Source organism: Micropterus salmoides, unplaced genomic scaffold (genome assembly GCF_014851395.1).
Source record: "Micropterus salmoides isolate LMB-PRFRI ecotype aquatic unplaced genomic scaffold, ASM1485139v1 Ms_hic_scaffold_14, whole genome shotgun sequence".
Taxonomy (NCBI): domain Eukaryota; kingdom Metazoa; phylum Chordata; class Actinopteri; order Centrarchiformes; family Centrarchidae; genus Micropterus; species Micropterus salmoides.
In genome coordinates this window covers 8,114,842-8,128,853 of record NW_024040485.1, presented here as the reverse complement: position 1 = coordinate 8,128,853, position 14,012 = coordinate 8,114,842, and the positions used below count along the sequence as shown (strand labels likewise).

The 14,012-nt window shown below is 38.3% G+C and overlaps 1 protein-coding gene across 1 annotated transcript in view; it reads right to left on the bottom strand.

Annotated features, from left to right (window-relative positions):
- Positions 1–6,148, bottom strand: part of st6galnac3 (ST6 (alpha-N-acetyl-neuraminyl-2,3-beta-galactosyl-1,3)-N-acetylgalactosaminide alpha-2,6-sialyltransferase 3) — an 85,238-nt gene extending 79,090 nt beyond the window's left edge. Inside the window, exon 1 of the mRNA XM_038717484.1 lies at positions 5,906–6,148. Coding sequence (XP_038573412.1) covers positions 5,906–5,923 — 18 coding nt within the window. The 5' untranslated portion in view covers positions 5,924–6,148. The remainder of the gene's footprint in view (positions 1–5,905) is intronic.
- Between the last annotated feature and the right edge of the window lie 7,864 nt (positions 6,149–14,012).

Sequence of the window (14,012 nt, the reverse complement as noted above, 5' to 3'; positions counted from 1 at the left end):
GGTAACGTGAGTCTGCACTTTTCTTTTTCTTTTCATCTCTTGTACTATGCATGTTACACTGGTAAATCTGTAAGAATTAGACTTTGGTGCTCATTGTTGCCGTTAAATGAACTGATCGATTGAATTGTGGAGAATCTCACTGATCTAACGATGTGTAGCATTTCCATTCTGACATATTGATCATACTTTAAACATTAATATTTGTATTAACGATCTAAGCAGCTTAAAAGCAGCTAAAGCAGGCGACACGGCGTTGTTTAAGAGGTTTTATACATCTAAAGAACTTACATAAAAACCAGATCAGGTGTTTAACAGAGACCTGCATTTACTTGTCCAAATGTGTCCCCACACCAGGCCAGTAAACGGGGTAGGCGGCTATTGGGACTCGGCTATTAATTGAAGTTTTACAGTAAGTGGTTTTGTTGCCTTAGCCTAGCCAAACTTCCACAGATTCACAACGTTTACCACATTTTAAACGTCACGTGACTTACATAATGTACATACGTTCATAACAGGTCTAGTACACCTGTCACTGGACTGGTACTTTGCAGCCGTCATACAGTCAAATTTGTCATTACACTTTCCAACGGTCTTATAAGTCGTTTTAGGACACTTCAACCTATTTCGTTATTTATGTATGAGGAAGTGTTGAACATCGCAGAGCCCAGTGGTTCCCAACTTTTTTGTAAAAGATTGGATCATTTTACTTCTTTGGCTCTCACCAATTATTCAAACGATTAAACCTGAAGCTTTGAAAGGAAAATGGCCCACTTTGGTCAAAACTTTACACACACACAAATTCTGGTACTTGAGACACAATGACAACAACATGTAACTCATTCACCAACCCCCTGAACCAATTCTGCTAAACTACAAGCACAATTCCTGCTTTACACTCAAGGGCAAACACCCGTTTTCCAATTAGCAATCAGAGCTTTAGCATAAAAGGGCAACAGGTGAGCTCTTCAATGGAGCAATGGATGCCAACGTGTTTCAGAGAGTCCTTGAGCTAGAGGTGGCTGCAGTGGAGCACCAGTTCATCTTCATTGATGAGGTTGGGTTCAACCTCACAAAAAGACGAAAGAGGGGAAGGAATGTCATCGGCCAGCGTGCCATTGTTGAAGTCCCTGGCCAGCGCGGAGGGAACATCACAATGTGTGCAGCGATTACCCACCACGGCATCATCCATCACCATGCTACCCTTGGCCCCTACAACACCGCCCATCTGATCACATTCCTGGACACCCTACACAACACACTCATTCCACCAGATCAGGTAGATGGTTCAGAGCAGCTCAGGTACGTTGTCATTTGGTACAACGTAAGTTTCCACAGGGCTGCTCTGGTTCGTAACTGGTTCACTGCCCACCCACGCTTTTTAGTTGTTTATCTTCCTCCATATTCTCCATTCCTCAATCCTATTGAGGAATTTTTTTTTCTGCCTGGAGATGGAAAGTGTATGACCGAAATCCACAAACGCGTATACCTCTTCTCCAAGCTATGGAGGATGCATGTGGAGATATAGCAGCTGATGCTTTTCATGGCTGGAATCACCATGCTAGGCGACATTTCCCCCGCTGCTTGGCCAGGGAAAACATTGCTTGTGATGTGGATGAGGTGCTGTGGCCAGACCGCAACAGAGGAGAGGATGCAGCATAGTTTGTCTTTAGTTTTTTTTTTTTTTTTACTGTAACTGTGTACAGTAAATTCTTCTGCTGTTTTGTATGTAGTGTATGTGCAGCTTTGTGTTGGTTGGGAATGGGATGTACACTGTGTACATTGTTTTTGTGGGACAAATAAAATATATTTCCATGTATTTGTGTGTTCTGAGTATAAAAACAATATTCACAAATATTTTACAACACTTATGTATGTACTGTCTGTAGTAAGTGTAACACTGAACAAAAAAAAATGCCTAAGTCATTATGATGAATGGAGAAGAAGTGTTTTCCATTCATCATAGTGTTTTACATTGAGCACATCAGTGTTCAACTGGTTCTTATGAATGTCTATTCATATGATGGTTTGTGTGTCATTTGAAAACAAAATACCATTTTGAGAAGAAATAACATTGTTTTGAATGTAAAGTTTCATTTTGCAGGAGAATTGAGGGGTTTTGCCCATTGTGTGTTTTTTGATTTGTGTGTAGAAGTCTGAGAATATGAGGCATTCTTTCAGAAAATGCGTGTAAACAATCGAGGAAAAACTGTAAGGAACATAAAATCTGTGTCAAGAGGTCACAAGTAGACAGTGAATCATTTTGCTACCATTTTGTAAACCCTTAATTAAATCAAATTAAAGAGTTGTGATCAAGATATGAACAAAACACAACGTTTGAAAACTAATATTTTTTTAAAATTTTAAATGAATTTCTAAGTTATTAGCAAGAACATTTATTCCATCAACTTCATAAAAAAGACTGCTAGCTAGCTATGTTTGTGTTAAAGTTGTTGACAGCCCCCGAAGCGCCCTACCCTTACCATAACCATCAGAAATGTTAGCACTTGTGGTTGTGGTGCAGTTTGTACCATGTAGTTACATTTTCCTTTTTTATTAAAACAGCGCCAACTCTAGAGTGAAAATAACTCCTGACTCAGATAACAAAAACAGCCTGAATGAGTTTGTGAAGTGACTAAACTCTCATTTCTTCTGGGTGCTGGAGAATTGACAGGAACCTTAAAGTGTCTTTACAGTTTTTTTCAATTGCTAAGATGCAATGGTCAACACTAAAGCCACTTCAAAACTCTTCACACAGTCTGCATTAACAACATGCATCTTGGCCAAACAATTAATCTCACCTGCAAAAGTCACTCAAACCACCAAAACACTTCATACAAGTCTCAAAATGAACTTGTTCAACCAAAACAGTGGTGAAGTAGTAATGAGAAAAGAGTTCATGGATTTTGGAGAAAGTAGTCATTGAATGCATTTTGTGTGAAAGCACAAAACACGAAGTCTGACAAAACCAAACTAAGACTGTGTGACAGACTGTCTGACTCTGTAAAATATACATGTGGACTCTTCAGAAGAAGTGATGCTTGTAATATCTGCAACTACATAGACTGTTTGCAGACGCCAGCAGGATGAATGAAGAGAAAAATCCTCAATTAGCACCGCGTCACATGCTATTAATCTGTCATTTGTTTGATTCCAAGCAAGCAAGAAGTGTTTTACACTTGTTGTTTTTTCATGCTCGTTTTATGTGATTTTTGCAGACATTTGGCATATCGAGATATTTCAACACCTGTGCCAACTAGGGGCGAGGACGAGATCTTGCAATATTACAGCATAACAATATTTCTCGTTGGGGTGAAAAGCTCTCTCACAATTCCAGCATGACAAGGTGAAATTAGCATAGAAGATGCCCCGCCACTTTTAAATCATTTGTGCGGCAGGATTTTGGGTACCCTTTGGAAACAACAAACGGCGACAGAGTGACAGACAAGACGCAAACAATATGAAAGCAACATTTCCAAATGCACTTTTGTTTTGCATTTTGTGACTTGCAGTCGCATAAAAGACTATTTTTGATGTTGATCAGGAAAAATAATCTGCAGCTATTTTGATAATTGATTTATCATTTCAGTCATTTTTCACGCAAGAAATTTTCTACGTCTTAAGTGAGTGAGACTAAATTCACCTTGGACTTTAAGAAGATATGATGGCCATTTTTCACTATTTTACTATGGTTTACATACACAAACAATTGACAAATTATTTGAGAAAATAATCGGCAGACTCAGTTATGAAAATGATTATTATGCCTCACATGAAAGAATATAAAAAAGTGTTCCTACAAAACCCTTTTTCATTTTTCAACATTCCACAAAATAAGCAGATCACACAGTAAGCAGATCACACAGAAATTTCTGATCCAAGAATTTGGACCAAGTCTTTAACGCCAATGTTTGGTACCTAAAAGTATCTCAGTTTTATACAAAGCCTGTATGTAGCTGATACTATATAGTCAATATCATGATAATGATTTCAACCATAATGTCCCTTTGTTTTTAAACTACTAACAAACTTCATAAGAGAATGTAGCCACTTGCAAACTGTGGAAGAAGGTAAAACACAGATGACATGTAAAACAACATTTTCATATGTTTGTAATTGAGTGTGTGTGTGTGTGGGGGGGGGGGGTGGCATCAAGTGGTGTGATGGTGACATGGTGTGAGTGTGTAGGGCTATGTGCCTGTGAAACACTGACACACACACACTTACTTTCATACAGAAATCCATTAGAGCTGAAATGATTAGTCAATTCATCCATTAGTATTCATTAGCACTATTTTCCCTCTCTGATTCCACTTTCTCCAATATAAAGATGTGCTGCTTTTCTCTCTTTAATGTCATTGTAAAAGGAATATCTTTGGGTTTTTGACTGTTGGTCAGACAAAACAAGTTGATCAACAACAATTATGATCATCGATTAATTGTTTAAATCAGTTCTAAAGGAGAAAACATGTGCTGGCTCTAGCTGCCCACATGTGAGGATTTGCTGTTTGTTTTATCTTGTTGGGAAATGGAGCAGATTTGGTTTTTTGAATGTTGGTTGAATATAACAAGCAATAATAATAATACTAATAATAATGATGATAATAATAATAATAATAATAATAATCTTTATTTGTAGAGCACTTTTCAAAAACAAGTTACAAAGTGCTTTAAAAAGTGTAAAGAATACAATGCAAAGATGTCACCTTGGACTTTATTTATCACAATTTTCTGACATTTTATAGCTAAAATGCATAATTGAGAAATGAATAAGCATTTGAATGGATAAAAGAGCTGAATTTGCCAGTTTCTTAGTTCAGCTACATATTTCACTAATTACCAGTTCGGGATGGATTAAACATTTGAGTCATTTTCCCCAAATTTGCTTATTTCAACTTCTTAAATGTGACCAGTTTGGGGTTTTAGGACTGTTGCATGGATAAAACAAGCTATCTGAAGACGTCAACTTGAACTTTGCAAAACTGTTACTGACAATCAACATCTTTTGACATTTTATACACAAAATGATTAATTGCAAAAACAAAAAATGGATCTCCAACAATTCATTTTTAAGACATTTACCAAGAAACAACTATCAGTCATTAGTTTCCGGCTGCTCAAATGTGAGGATTTTCTGCTTGCCTCTGTTATCAGTGTTAGCTCAATACCTTTGGGTTTCAGACTGTTGGTCAGACAAAACAAACTATGTGAAGATGTCACCTCGAACACGAGGAAACTGTGATGGCCATTTTTCCCTATGTTGTGAAATTTTATAGAGAGAAATTGAGAAATTAATCACGGATAATATTAGTTACAGACCTAACTGACACAAATGCAGTGTATCGTTGTCCCATATTTGTCCAACCACACATTAATCTCTTGCAGTGATGTTGATGTCAAATTTTGTTAATCACTGATTTTTAACTGAAAAGAAAAGAAGAAGAGGATGAGAGTCAACTTTTTGTTAACTTTCCCCCTCATCTGTTCAAGCAGCTCTACAGGCCAAACTCCTCAAATCATGTCAACACCTGAACATATCATGGGGGATGTTGTGAAGGGAACACAGCTGGCAGGCTGGCTGGCTGGCCTGCATCTGACTGCTTTTTCCACAGCAATAAACACAAGCATGGACTGAAATCAAAAAATAAATAAAAACACAAACACGAGGGCCTTGCTTTCCCATATGGGCAGGAGCGAAAATCACATTTAGACTCCCACAAAGGAAAACAGGCAAACAGAGAGAAACCAGGGGAGGGTTAATCACCTCCACGGACCATCACCACCACCTCCACGCCGGCTCACATTTCACCTCACATCCGTTTAAATGCGCAGCCAGCCACGTCAGGAGCTCCTTATGTGTTTCCCCCTTTTTGGCTGAAATGTCTGTGAGAGAGAAACCTCCACTTACCTTCCACATCCAGGCCATTCTTATTTCTACGCAGACAATGGTGGACCGCTTGTTTTCGTCAGCCCCCCCCCAAAAAAACGCCGTTCACCGCGTCCGTTTCCAAACACTTTCTTTCATGTGTGCATCACAAGAGGACACGCAGATGCGGTGCGGTTAAAGGCAGACTACATAAAAATTGGAGTGTACCGTTATTCGTCTCCTCTCACGGTTTTTTTTTTCCCATGGAACTGCTGGGACCTGGGCCGACGCTGCGCTGCTACTGGCCGGTGCAGACGCAGAGCCCCGCCTCCAGCCTGTGTCACGTGACCGCCTCTGGTTTCCTGACTGCTGCTTTTTACAGCGTGCCTGAAAAGTGGCAGCAACAGTAGTGGATGAATTACCCAGATCATATACTGAAGTAAAAGTACTAATACCAAACTGTAAAAGTACTGTACAATAAGTAAATGGTATGCATTCAAAACCTTACTGAAATAAAAGTATGTAAGTATTGTCAGCAAAATGTAGGCTACTTACACTAACTAAAGTAAAAGTACTTTAATCCCTATATGTGTTGTACTATTATATGATGTTTCTGGATTCATATTCCTGCTGCATTAGTGTGTATGTTGCATTTTACTGCTGTAGATGTTTGAGATCATTTAAACTACTTTACTGTTGTACTGTTACTGTTTAATGTACAACAGGGGTTTTCAAAGTCACAGACTGTGGTTCTCCCGTCAGACAAAGCTTGGGAGAATGAGCCCCTCCAACCCCCTTAGTTTACTTACTTAGTTTTGCGTAATTCCTGGATGCCTATTATTATGATATTTCATCCCATAGACACTTAACAGTTAAGCCATGGTTGGCTAACATTGCTGTTTGACGTAACTTCAGACTAAACCAAATACATAAAAGGTCCATCCAAAAGCCCTTTTTAGTTCTTGACTCTGGGAAGTGTGATGGAGATTTGAGTTTTCAAATAAACAGCATAGGCAAACACTTCTCTTTCTGTGAATTTTATTCAAGTCTTCTGCAGAAGGAACTCACTGGGACACATCACACATCAGAGTATCATCCGAGTGAGCTGCAGTTTCTCAGCACATAGAGCTTTTATCCTAATCTCAGGGTCAGCAACATCTTACTACTGGAACATGTTGTCTTTAAGAGGTCCTCTGGAGGACATTCAATCTAAATCTGTCGCAAACACACTCAGCCCTAGTATAGCCAGGTACATGATGTAAAACAATGAAAGACATGATCCCCTGGACACATCACTTACATTTACCCAGTACCCGATAAACCAGAGGCCGTCAGTGAACGTTAATTACATGACTGTGTTTGGAGATGGTCCTCATGGATTTCCCAACAGTAAAAATCCCCAAAACTCCTGTATCTCTGACCTCTGTCTTTAACCAGACCACACACATTTAGGCTATTCTATGTGATCTCCTTTTGATAACTAATGTAATATGTTTTACTTCAGTTCACAGAGGCTGCCCTAAAGATGTTTGGAGCCCCCCTGGAGGGGCCCACCTCCCAGTTTGAAAACCTCTGATCTACAGCAATGCATCATATTCTATAAGATCATCATATGTGTATTTGTAGTGTCGTCCTGAAGTGTAGCATCGCTAAAGACTGAAAATTTCATGAGCGCAGAAAGACAGATCAGAAAAAGTCTAATTCAAAAACACCAAATTTAAAGATAACACAGTTTTCCCTGGACATGAAGGGTATGCCATATTGTAATCTCAAATGTTACTAGTAATTAAAGATGTCAGACAAATCTAGTGGAGAAAAAAACATATTTGCACATGAGACGTAGTAGAGTATGGCAAAATTTTACTTAAGTACTTAGTAAATGTACTTAGTTACATTCCACCACTGGTTGCCAACCGGTCAGAGGCTCACGTACAAAAACATAACGAAAAGCATGCAGTGTGAATTTTTTAATGATTATATAAGAGCCAAAAAAAATTTACATAACAATCTTGAATAATTACTCAAAATATTTAAAATCTTAAAGAAGCTGAAGAAGTACAATTTAAAATCATCCATAGACACTTTCCAACTGCAGAAACTTTAAAAGAAGATTTCAGTTTGAGGTTGACAGTCTGTTTCGGTTGTGGGAAGAAATCATGGTGTAACGAGACAAATATCCCAAAAGATGGTATTTTTTATCTATGATGTTAGGTACAACATCCATATATGCTGTTCTTACAAATGATTCCATTACGATTGTTAATTTTTATTATTAAATTTTATTGAACACATCATGTTGGAACAAGATCAATGTTCCAAACAAAGGTACTTTTTATCTCATGAGGACAAGATATTTTCTCATTGTTTCGATGTGGTGAAAACAAAGCTATTGTCATATGGGAAACAGAATAATACAGAACCTGTGGAAACAAGATATTACTTTGGGATCAGTTTGAAAAAAAATTGTCCACCTGCAATTAAAAAATCATTCAGTCTTCAGGTTCTGGCTGTGCAGGCTGTGTTCACACTGCAGCTGTGATGGTCTATTTGCCACAGATCTCAGATTTGTAGTGCAAAACAAATTTTCTGATGCAGTGGTTCTCAAAGTGGGGTCTAGGGGCCAGCAGGGCTCCCTGTTAAGAGGCAAGGGGTGTAAAGGAAATGTAGAATAATTCAATTTTACTGGTGTCTTGCTCCTGTGACTCTAACAATTCAGGTCTTTTGGGATGCCACACTGCTGCCAATTTCACAAAACAATACACAGAGTCAGAATCCAGTCGACAGGGTTGACTCATAAATACAAATTCAAAACAATAACAAATGTGTCACTCCAATAACCCTCCCTGCAGTGTAATTATTCAGTTTTGCTTAAGTATATATATATGTATATATATTTTAAGTACTTTCTTTTGATCAGGTGTTCAGTTTAGAAAGCAGCATTATAGAGTACTTTCCTTACTCATTTTTGCATTTTTATTTGAACATACTGTTTTCATATTTTGTCCTATACAGTCACTTTCACACATATTTTAAATCACATTACACAGTAAACTAACAGTAAACAACACCATAGATCTCTGTCTTAGTAGATCACACAAATTGTGTTTTGTTTATGATGCACAGAATATGCAAAACATATGAGATATTAAACTACGATAGGCTTTTAATGTATGAAAAAAAGCAGTCATAATCATGTGAGACAGAAATACACATTCATTGCATTATCATGTAAAAAGGATTTATTATCCCTGCAGCCATTTAATATACACATGTATCTTTTCTTCCAGTCATGCTGATAAAATGAAAAAAATAAGTGTTGCATTTAGGCTTCTGTGCTTGGAGGATGTCAATTGTGTTTTTTTCCTATCTGAGAATATTTATGTTATCTGCTCTGGTGGGGAGACAGGAAAAGATAAACCTGGGTCTGCAGATATATGTTTTCTTCGTGATGCTGAATTCACATGAATGCAAAAGTGCTGCAGTAACCAAAATTGATGTCTTGGAAACCTTTCAGGGATCCTGATAGAAACCGTGTTTGTTTGTTTTTTTACCTTGAAGAGGTGCATTCAGGGTTGGAATTGGGAAACATTTCTGAATTAAATCATGAAATAGCCTTAAAAACAGTCATTAGGAGCAAACAGGTGGGATTGTGGTCATGCTTCTCTGTTTTTATATGTCTGTTATTTCCTGTTCAGGGTCACAGGAGGACTAGAGGCTTCCTCAGCATGTCCTGGGTCAAGCAGCTGTCTGTCACACAGTGGGGAAAACACATTCACACTTCTGGCAACTTGGAATATTCAATCCACCCTTTCTACATGTCTTTGGACTGTGTAAGGAAACCGGAGCACTCAGAGGAAACAGGAGCCGATAAAGTGAGAACATGCAAACACCACACAGGAAGAATCCAGCTGACAGGATCCGTTGTTTGTGCAGGGCTAACTGACTCTGCAGGAAGAGAGGTGCCGTATCACACTAAATTAGCTGATGAAATCGTCAGTGGCTTATTTGTAAAATTGCATTTTATTACATTTAAAGTTTGGCAGGGACGGCAGGAAGTAAACACTTAAAACGCAGACATGTTTACCTTCTATAAGGAGAAAGAAGGGCGTGTGCACTCACTGTTATGGTCAGTGTATAAACCCGTGTCACCCGTGTCACAACCTTTGTTTTTGTATATGTTCACTTTAAAAGAAAAAGTGCTGTAAAGGTGTAAAAAAGTAACCTGTACACGGGGTCCTTCACAGCACTGTGATTCAAAACACAGAGCTCATACTGACTATTAGAGCATTGAACCAGAAATAACTTACAGACCTCCTTCTTTGTCCATATTCGTTTTTCAAGTTTAAACACATGTTGAACTTGACATTATTATTATTGACAATTACTACTAACTGGCACCACTACATATTACCAAAAAGCTAAGTTGGGTTACATACATGTAACATGCCTTTCATCGAATCATATTTAAAAACCATATAAATGTAAATTAAAGCTCTGTCAGTTTTTTTCAAGCTGAATATGTTTTGATTATTTTATAATCAAAATACGAAATCTTTTTGCCATCTGAAGCTCAAAGTTGGTGTACAAGAAGAGCTAAAATTCTAATTTAGTGCTTCCTGGTTGCTCATTTAACCTCACAGTCAGCAGTGCGAGGCGAAGTGTTAGGAGACTGGTTCAACAACAGTCGGAACAAGATAAGGTGATCTGATATCTCCAACTACTTTTATCTCATATTGTACGTGGAAAGAGTCATGGATGCAATTAAGGACAAAAGCACTGGAGTTTCAGTGAATGGCTCCAGGATAAGCAACCTTAAATTTGCAGGTGATATCACACTGGCAGAGATCAAAGACAATCTCCAAGCAAATCTGGAGAGAATTTAACGAAGCAGGAGAGGCAGCAAAGCTAAAGATCAGCATTGGCAGTCTACTGAGCTGGGATAATGACTGCAGGAAAGGAGATAAGAAAAGAATCGCAAATGCTATGGTAGTCATGGCCAGATTCAAGAACATCTGGAAGAGCAAGCACATCAGCATACAAACAAAAACTTGACATCATTAGAACATGTATGATGAGTGTGGTATTGTATTTGTTTGAGACATGGACACTCACATGGACAAAGATGCCCTGGTAGCATTTGAGATGAAGGGCTACAGATTTCCACACATCCACTAGCAACAGAAAATAGTTAGGAGAAGAGTGGGACATACAAGTAAATTTCATTCAAATCATCAAAAAAAGGAAACTTGGCATGACCGGTCTGTAGAATGGAAGACAATCAACTGGTGAAAAACATGGTGTTTGGCACAATGAATAAATCATCGAGGAGAGGAACACCGAACAGAAAGTGGCGGGACAATATCAAGGAATATTGCCAGACAGATATACACACACTCAAGTGAATGGCACAAGATCGTGATACATGGAGGTGGACTGTCAGGAGTGCACTGGACACCAACAGGCATGAGCCCATGATATGATATAAAGATAGATAGATATGCAGTTAAAAGAAAACTTTGTTAGGAGCAGAGTAACACTATAGTATACACAGATCTGCTGAGAGCCTGTGGTCCTACAATCTAAATTGTATGAATGCAGAGAGGTGAGAGGATTAAACTTTGCTAAAAGTGTATTACGATAATTAAAGGTAAAAGTCACTATCAAATCCAGTTTTGCTGAAATTGAAAATTCAGTTTTCACAGTATCTTGACAAAACTGCATTTCTCTCACTCCTTTATTGAGAGAAAACGCTTTGTATAAATGGTATCATCCATTTTTATGATTCCAAGGACACAAACGCAAGGTCTGGCCACACACCTAATCAGAAAACATATTTGAATTGAATCTTCTTTAATAAGATATATTTTACGTGTTTTGATTTATCATACTGATATTCTGTATATTTTTACATCAACTGTTTAAAAAAGTGAAGGAAGTCTCGATCGTGTTATTCAGATGCTGCCTTTGTGTTTGGCCTGCTTTTATGGGAGGCGGTAATTGAGTTCAGCTGCAGTCTGCCTTGCTGGCAGATGACCTGACACCTTGAGTAAAAAAATTCCAACATGTCAGTCTTGTTCGCAAATGAAAGAAACCAATCTGAGGTTGGGTTTTTTTTTCTTACACAAAATATATTTGATATACACCATCTGTAATTACAAGGACACAAACAAGCATGAATCCACTGTGGTACAAACACTTGGTGGTGGAAAGAGGCGCACACAAAAACACACACACACACACCCTTCAAGTTGGTAACCACGGGCTGCTGGCACATCTCACTTCTTTTGATTAGCTGTCGGCACATTGATTAAACTTCTCAGCTATTTTCTCTTTCTTGAACCTTGCCAGGTGTGAAGCAGGTCCTCACACCAAATCAATAGCTCTATCGGGACTATCGCCAAATCTCCCTCTTCTCTCTGTCTCTCGTCTTTTAAGGCCTTTCAAACAGAGCATGAAAAAAAAGTAATCCTCAAACTCTGAGAGTTCACGGATTAAATTCTCAGGAGTGAGCACCCGGCTCAAAACGAGAAAGTGAAGGTCATCTGCAGGGCGTGCATCTGAAGTTACCTCTGGATGATTAAGAAACTTTGGATATCCCGCCACCTTTTTTTTGGGATATGATAACAAACTTTCAGAGCTCAGGAAAGGATACTTTCAAGATACCTATTTTTCTGTCTCAGGTCTCAGGTGACAGTTTTAACCTCCATGAACATCTGGAAGCAATTAGTATCACGGTAAATGAACTGTACTTGTACAGTGTAGCACCTTCCAACCGTTCAAAGTAGCAGAAGCTACCATGCAAGGTGCCAACTACTCATGAGAAAGAAACTAATCCTACACATACACACATACTGATCACAGCCTTAGGGGGGCAATTTGGGGGTTTAGTATCTTGCCCAAGGACACTTCAACATGCAGACTTGAGGAGCCAGAGCCGTCGATTGGACCGCCGTTCGAACCAGCGTTCAAACTGCCAAGCTTCTGATTAGTGACCTGCTCTACCTCTAAGTCACAGCCGCCCCTCATGTCAGTTTCATTTCAGTTAAAAACATATATTTTACATAATTGTCATATTTTTTATTGTAAATTTCTTCTTGTCTTTTGCAGTTTTTGTACTTTGTTTGTTTTCTCTTCTCTTTATATGTTTATTGTGACCCAAATTCACCAAAACACCAAGCCAAGTTCCTTGCATGTGAAAACTTGGTAATTACCCGTTTTCTGATTCTGATAAAATGACCAAACTCCAACATTTTATACTAACAGGAAATGATACAATAAGTGCACTGATAAGGAGGGTTAAATCAAGGGCAACTCTTCAGTTCTGAAGAAGCCTCTTGGATGAGAGGCGAATTGTCTTGAAGTTTCTTCAATCGAGTCCAGTTGTCCTTGATTTTAACTTTTGATTTTAACTACGACCTGGATAATTGAGAACTTTCACAGACATCTTAAGTACACTGATACATTTTTATATACAGTCTATGACTGATACATGTCAATCAATCAGCGACACAGGAGTGTGACTAACAATTAAACTTCACACATTTTGACATCAAATTGGATACCCAAGGATTTGTTTTTTTTCTGTGGTGTTATTTCACCATCATGCACAATATGTTTTCATTTTCTGCAGCTGTGAGCATGAAGGTAAGTGTCAATTAACAGCGCATTCAAAAATCAAGGTTTTTTATTGTGAATACTGGCTGTTTTGATTACACTTAATATATTCAGTTTTCGAGTGGGAACACAGGGCATTCTCAAAACTTGCTTGGATTTAGTGGGTAGTATGGATTCGGGACACAGCGTCTACCTAGTCTGCAGACGCACTGGCTTTGAGCTAAATGCAAATGTAAGCAAGCTAACATGCTCGTGAAGACAATGCTAACATGCTGATGTTTAGCAGGTATTATGTTTATGTATGTTCAACATCTTATTTAAGTACATTAGCAAACTAGTAAGTACAGCTCAGACAGATGGGAAATGTCATTAGTATATCCATATGATGGTGCTAGAAGAAAACTCAGAGGAGCGTCATAGTTTTAACAATCATGTACCCTGAATGTATGCACCACAATTTGTGACAATGTGTCCAACAGATATTTCAGTCTGAACCTCAAATATCAACCTGTTGGCACTAAAGGAAAAGTCAGAG